This window comes from Chelonia mydas, chromosome 8, assembly GCF_015237465.2.
Source record: "Chelonia mydas isolate rCheMyd1 chromosome 8, rCheMyd1.pri.v2, whole genome shotgun sequence".
Taxonomy (NCBI): Eukaryota; Metazoa; Chordata; order Testudines; family Cheloniidae; genus Chelonia; species Chelonia mydas.
Window position 1 is genome coordinate 7,201,715 of NC_057854.1, and position 7,358 is coordinate 7,209,072.

General features: G+C 47.4%; 1 protein-coding gene across 2 annotated transcripts in view; it reads left to right on the plus strand.

Annotated features, from left to right (window-relative positions):
• CSF1R (colony stimulating factor 1 receptor) overlaps positions 1-7,358 on the plus strand; it is a 46,647-nt gene that overhangs the window by 35,388 nt on the left and 3,901 nt on the right. Inside the window, exons 13-21 of one of the 2 annotated variants that reach the window (XM_037905964.2) lie at positions 551-655; positions 1,046-1,156; positions 1,729-1,891; positions 2,734-2,825; positions 2,981-3,087; positions 4,301-4,423; positions 4,832-4,943; positions 5,289-5,388; positions 6,229-6,334. In XM_037905964.2, coding sequence (XP_037761892.1) covers positions 551-655; positions 1,046-1,156; positions 1,729-1,891; positions 2,734-2,825; positions 2,981-3,087; positions 4,301-4,423; positions 4,832-4,943; positions 5,289-5,388; positions 6,229-6,334 — 1,019 coding nt within the window. The remainder of the gene's footprint in view (positions 1-550; positions 656-1,045; positions 1,157-1,728; positions 1,892-2,733; positions 2,826-2,980; positions 3,088-4,300; positions 4,424-4,831; positions 4,944-5,288; positions 5,389-6,228; positions 6,335-7,358) is intronic. The other variant, XM_037905965.2, reaches the window with a different exon arrangement.

Genomic DNA, 7,358 nt, shown 5'->3' on the forward strand with positions numbered 1-7,358 from the left:
TCAGATCCAGATTCTCTGATGTGCAAAGCTAAAAGGGTGCTGACGATGTCCAAACCCTTGTGTTCTCTTGCATACAGGATTAGAACAATACAATACAATATTGTCCCCATCCAAACGCTCACGTCCTCTTGCATGCAGAACTACAAACAACGTGATCCTGCTCTTTCTGCAGCTTTCCATGTGCTTCCACATACAGAGCTAGGGTGCTATGATTCTGCCCCGACCTGTCACATGCAGGCTCACACATTCAGAATGAGATCACCCTCTCCAGACTTTTTCTGACATGTAAAGAAAGACTGATCCCATGTCTGGACATTCACTTCCTTACAACTCTGCCTTCACTCCCAGTGAATGCCCCATACATGTGGGCAGAGCTCCATGTCACTTGTGGATTCCATATTGCTCACATGTTCTGCATCTTGCCAGGGTTCTGCTGCTGACATGCCACTAGGCCGTCCGGAGGGTCTGTCCAAAGCAGTTCTTTTGAAAATCACCATCACTCGGTTGTTGTTTGGTTGGTTGGTTCTTCTGAGCACATTTATTTTTGTAGGAAAGACCCTGGGAGCAGGAGCCTTTGGAAAAGTGGTAGAAGCCACTGCTTTCGGGCTGGGGAAGGAAGACACTGTCCTCAAAGTGGCTGTGAAGATGCTCAAATGTAAGTCAAGAGCAGACTGCAGCGCATGGCACACTGAAAACACAAACATGTGCACAGAATTTGAGATGTGATTGTTGCACTGGTTGCCAGTAATGGATTAAAATGCATGGTTTTTAGGCACCAGTTTTGGTAAGACAGCCATAGCTGTCCTAGGCAGATATATATCCAGGCAGAGGAAGCATGTTCGTCATCTTCTCATGCCTCAGCTCTTTCCTCCTCTCTCCATCCCCATTTTTCCACTGTTTTCCTCTCTCTCGTTTTTTCCTCTTTCATCCTTTTTCCTGCCTCCCCCAGCTCTCTCTCACCCTTTTCTCCTTCCCCTCCACCTCTTCTCTCTTTCTGTCCCTACTCCCATCAGATTTGAGGTAATCTTTTCCAATTTGCTTATAGCAACAGCCCACACAGATGAACAGGAGGCCCTTATGTCTGAGCTGAAAATCATGAGTCACTTGGGCCACCATGAGAACATTGTGAACCTGCTGGGAGCCTGTACTTATGGAGGTAGGATGTGCTGGCACCATTCCCTCTAACAGCCTCAGTAGACATCCTCCTGAATTCTGTTTTCAGTGACACCTCCACCTCCAGGGGAACACTAGGGGCTTTACACAGGTCTTAAGTTGCTGACTCCCCTTATAATCCCAAGGAGATGGTCTGCTTAGATGATCATAATGGCCCCTTCTGGCCTTAAATTTATGAACATTCCTGTGGAGGCTTTCCGTGTTTATTTCTTCTTCAGGGGGGGAGCTCCCTAAGGGCTGTGTAAACCAGTCTGCCTGTCTGAGCTAGCAGAGCTGCCCATCCTGTTGCCTAGACAGGCTCCAAGAATTAGGGAGCATAAGCATGGAGACCCATATCTGAACTGAAGCAGCAGTCTCAAGATTATCTAATTTATTGGAATCTACCATTTTCACTAGAGATGGAGACTCACACCAAACCTATGTATGTACTCATGCACCTATTCACCCCCACACATCCAGGCCTGCCATTCTAAAGAGGAAACCAGGCCTCCAGGAGAGAGAGAGAAAGGATGCAATGAAATCACCTCTTGGTGATCACCATTTCCTACTTTTTAGGCCCAATTCTGGTCATCACGGAGTACTGTCGCTATGGAGATCTGCTGAATTTCCTGCGGAAGAACGCAGAGTCCATAATCATCCAGGACTCAAGCCTGGAGTCCTCTCTGGATAGCACAGCCGATTACAAAAACATCTATCTGGAGAAGAAGTATGTCCGAAGGTAAGACTCAGGACTGGAGACTGTACATGCAAGCACTGGAACAAATTGCCTAGGGAGACTGTGGAATCTCGATCATTGGAGATTTTTAAGAGCAGGTTAGACAAACACCTGTCTGGGATGGTCTAGAATAATACTTAGTCCTGCCTTGAGTGCAGGGGACTGGACTAGAAAACCTCTGAAGGTCCCTTCCAGTCCTACGATTCTATGTAGAACTCCAATGCCTGACAACAGGAGGCAATGGGAAGGTTTTATTGGCATGAGGTTGGGAGGTCATGGTACTCACATGTAGAAATATTTCACTTTAAAAAAAAAAAGTACAGGTAATATTTTTAAATCCTCTGTAAAGCCAGAATGCACCTGGCCAGGCCTTGGAGTGGAAAATCATGACTGGCACATTTCAGAAACCTCTGAAAATTACCGATAATGTTTTCCACACAAATGTGATTTTATGCTTCTTGTCCATTCTCCCCCGTCTTTCCCCCCATCTTAGCTACTGAGTCAAAACTATTCCATTGTTTGCAGTTAGTGTCATGTCTCAGAACGAGATCTGGCCAGTCACACTGATTCAGGAAGTACCTTTTACAGAAGGAAAAGTGCATTTCTAGAAAGGGTAGTTACAGTCTATTTCTTTGCTGAATGCTCCCACACACAACCGAATTAGCATGGGGTATATAGATCACTATTGGCATTTGCTCTGCAGTTCAGCTTTTAAAATACGCCAAACCTCACAGGTACTTAGAAGTGTTTTCTCTGCTCAGCACCCTGGGCTCAAAGGATGAATAGACAGATATAGTCCTGATTGTTTTTAACAGCTTGTCCTCTCTCTGTTCTCTCTGGTTCAGTGATAGTGGGTTTGCAAGCCAGTGTTTGGAGACCTATGTTGAAATGAGACCTGTGCCATCAGACTCCACGCCAGCAGGGGGTAAGTTACAAGGTATGGTTTCCATCTTCCATTGGGCTCTGCATTCTGATAGGCATACTGCTTGTATCATTCCCCATTGTGGGCCAGGATCCAGTGCACGCAGCACTTACATCTCCTGCCAGAAGGCAGTTCCTGGGTTAACCATAAAGAGCCCTTCTCTGTTCCAGGCAAGAGTGCAAAGGAAGAACAGGATACTCGGCCCCTGGATCTGTATGACCTGTTGCAGTTCTCCAATCAGGTGGCCCAGGGGATGGCCTTCCTTGCCTCAAAAAATGTAAGTGGCAAAGAGGACGGTGGCCCAAGGGCTGCCTACCAGGTTAATTAAGAAACACACTGTTAGCCCAGAGCATAAAGATCTGAGGGGCAAAACATAGTCAGCCTTGTGAACTGGGGTGGAACCTCTGTCCTTGAGCCTTCTGAGTAAGCTGCTGCTGTGGATACATGCCCCTTCCATCTTGGGCAAGGGGGCGAGCAAAGAGGCCTCTAGCATCCAACTTCCACTTTTTTGGGTCGCAGGATAATGGGTCTTCCTTGCTGATGTGGCCTCACCCAGTACCCAGTTCAGGTTTCATTCTGTAATCCTGCCTGTATTTCATGGAGAGTAACAACTAATAGTTCCCTTTGAGCGTTTGCAGCTCTACGTGCACAGCTCGCTAGATCAGAGCAGAATTACTGAACTGCATTTTGTGTGTGTGTGTGTTGTGTGCCATTTTCACACCTCTTCCACTTGGCTTTTACATTAGGTCAAGACTTAGGCTCTGCACGGTCCCGCACCTATAGCCTTTTTTTTCCCAGGAAAAAGGAACAGAAAGTGATAGTTGAGATTTCTGCCTGAACCTGGTTATATTCATTTTAAAAAAGAGCAAACGTGCTGAGTGTTCTCCATTGACATGGTCTGCAAAGACCCCCATACATCTGAGACTCCATCAACACGGCACCTGAGGGCAGGGCCGAGTGATTCCAGGATGTAGTATGAAGCGTTTCAGAAGTGAAGTGGAGTGAACTGGGTTCAAAAAAGAATTTAAATAAGTTTATGGAGGAGAGATCCATCAGTGGCTATTAGCCAAGATAGTCAGCAATGTAACCCCATGCTCCGGGTAACCCTAAACCGCTGACTTGCAGGAACCAGGAGGAGATGGGTGGATCTCTCCAAATTGCCCTGTTCTGTACACTCCCCCTTGAAGCTCTGGTACTGGTCGGTGTCAGACACAGGATACTGGACTAGATGGACATTGGTCTGATTCCATATGGCAGTTCTTATGTTAATAATAAATTGTAGGAAGGGGCACGTATAAAATATGAGCGAGCATCTGCAATTGTAATTGCTGACATCTAGTATTTTTCAAAGGGCTTCATGAATTCATCTGCCCCACACCTGTTGGGCGGGCAATTACCTTCTTAGAGGGAAGAAAGGAGGTTTTGAGAGTGTTCCATCACTGTAGCAGGGTATTTTATTTGGATGCTGTTTTGCCATCTGTTCTGTCCAGTGCATCCACCGGGACTTGGCAGCAAGGAATGTGCTAGTGACCCACGGACGGGTAGCCAAAATCTGTGACTTCGGGCTGGCGAGGGACATCATGAATGATTCAAACTATGTTGTCAAAGGCAACGTAAGTAACTGGGAGCATTAGCAGAGCGGAGGTGTAGGGCAGGGATTCTCAAACTTCATCGCACCGCGACCCCCTTCTGACCACAAAAATTACTACATGACCCCAGGAGGGGGGACCAAAGCCAGAGCCCACCCGAGCCCCACCACCCTGTGTGTGGGGGGGAACTGAAGCCCAAGCACTTCAGGCCCAGGCAGGGAGCCTGCAACCTAAGCCGCACTACCCAGGGGTGAAGCTCTCAGGCTTTGTCCCCAGGTGGTGGGGCTCGGGCTTCAGGGGTCCCAACCCAGAGTTTGAGAACTGCTGGTGTAGGGTGCTTAAGGCGGGGAGGATGGAGCAGGAGAGAACAGGACTAGAACTGTAGTGCAAGTAAGCAAGTTGTCCCCTGAGTGGAGCGTTTTGCCCTTGCAGGCCCGTCTGCCGGTGAAGTGGATGGCCCCAGAGAGTATCTTTGACTGCATATACACTGTGCAAAGCGACGTGTGGTCCTACGGCATCCTCCTCTGGGAGATCTTTTCGCTGGGTAAGGAAGGATCCTTCAGAATTCTCAACCTCCATCACTGACCGATACACAAATGTCTTTAGGCAACAAGTAGAGATTGGGGAAGGGCTGATTGAGAAACTGGGCTTTGGGAGGTAGGACCAAAGCAACCTGTTTAACACCAGCTGTACAAATTACTGGTCCTTGTCAGTGTCTGTTACCATCGGCAACCTGCCACAGTAACTGTCCTGCTCGGTCACAAGAAACTCAGTCCATGCAAACTCCTGCAGTGCCACTCAAAGGCATGCTGCATATTGAGTTTGATTGCAAGATCTCTCGTTATCACGTCTGCTCTAAACCATAGCTTGTTTTCTGTTGTGGTTGCAGGCAAAAGCCCATACCCTGGCATGCTGGTGAATAGCAAGTTTTACAGCATGGTGAAGCAGGGGTACCAGATGGCTAGACCAGACTTTGCGCCTATGGAAATGTAAGTACAGCCGCTTGGAAATGCATGGGTAGCAAAGGAAGCAGGCACGACAGCCAGTGAAAAAGCTAGCGCTAGGTTATTCAGGGTACTGCGGGCCAATGAGTTCTACTGCTGGGAAGTTCATGATTTAATGACTCTAGCGCTAGAGAGAGACACTCAAGCCACAAAGTTTCCATCCTAATTTAAACAGCACCCAGTTTTTGGGAATGTTTGGTCTGAGATTTTGTTTCGGACCCAGCTCTGCTCAGAGCCTGTCATTTCGCTGTTTAAGATGGCACGTAATGCTACTGGCAGTAATGCCATTGCCTAGGCATATTTCCGCTGGACATACGAGCATGCAGCGATGGGGCTTTCGGGGGATGGACTATAGTTTCCTTCCAGAAACCACCCATGACGTGGCACCACCTACCACCTTGTAAATATTAAAGGAAATGTTTTTTTATCCAAATGAATCCCATTACAAATTGAAGGCAGGGGTGTAAACACAAATTCTTGCAGCTCACAGAAAAGAAGCAAGCTATAATATACAGTCCATAGAGCACGGCAGGAATGTGTGGCTTCTGGCTCTTTAGGCTTCTAGCAGTAGTCTGTACTCTCTCCTAGAGCAACTTCCATCTGAGGAACTCAAAAGCACTTTACCAATATTTATTAATTACTCGTCACAAGCATGTAAGGTAAGTGCACAGAGAGGGTGAAGGCTGGCTCAAGCCAAAAGGTCATACACCCCAGGCATGAAGTATGTCCATCCTATTACAGCTCCCTGGGAGAGCCTTGAGCCATGTCAGCATGCCCATTGCTCAAAGTGAAGCTCACACTTGTTACTGCTGTTTGATGCTGCAGGTATCGCATCATGCAAGCATGCTGGAATCTGCAACCCACCCAACGGCCCACCTTTGACCAAATATGCCACTTCATTCAAAAGCAACTAGATGCCAACAAGGAACAGGTGAGACGCTTTGGAGACTCAGGTGCAGATAAGTGGGGGGAGAGAAAGGATGTTCCTTTCCATCCACCAGCGATCCAGGGCCCTGCCTTATCTGTCGCTTCTCATCTTTTAATCAAAACGAACACTTTTTAGTGCAGGTGGAAAGGTACAGAACTGAAGTACGCAGTCCCCCAACTCGCCCCACACATAGGTACATTGGCAGCACTGGTTTTCTGATGGCATCCATTTATTTCAGCACTAGGGACTAGTGAGTGCTAAGAAAATGGGTAAGCCACCACGCTGATTCAGTTGAGGCTGCCAGTAGCCATGATGTTCTGTGGTGTGGACACATCTACATCTCCATTCATTTCACACAGGCAACTGCTGGTAGAAACTGTACTGTCACTCCTAACCTGGAGTGGCATGGAAGCAGTGAGGCAAGGGGTGCCATACCTCAGGAACAGTACCCTGGTACATCCCAGTGGCCCTGGAGAAAGCACGGATTTGCTCTCTCGGAGGCACCTAAGCAGGTCCTTGATTATCAACAGTAGCTCCCCTGCACTTAAACATGCCACACTCTTGCCTGGCCAGTAGCAGCTTGTAAATCAATTAAGTGCTTAGAAGGCTGAAGTGATTTTTTTTTTTTTTTTTAAATACTGTGCATAGTTCGAGATGCACAAGAACTTCTAAGTGTCACGGCCTCTCTGCTTTGCCAGCTATGGCACAAGTTACAGTCATACCACAGAAGACGCAATATCAAGAGCCCATACTGTATTAACCAATTACGTGGGGGGATCTTGAAGTCTAGTTAGTGCCTTATCCACAAGGGTCGTGCCCAGCTCCTGTACATTCAATGCCTACTGAAATCAAAGGCAGTTCTGCATGTTCCCCCAAAAGATAAGAAAATCCACAAATATAAATAATGAGTCTCCTGGGTGTGGAAGCAGCAGCATTTCAGTCTGGCAAGTGATATGGAGAACTAGGCCACAGCTGGGTTTAAGTAAACTCAAGGGACTGAAATTTATTTGCCCTTTCTTACTTTAAG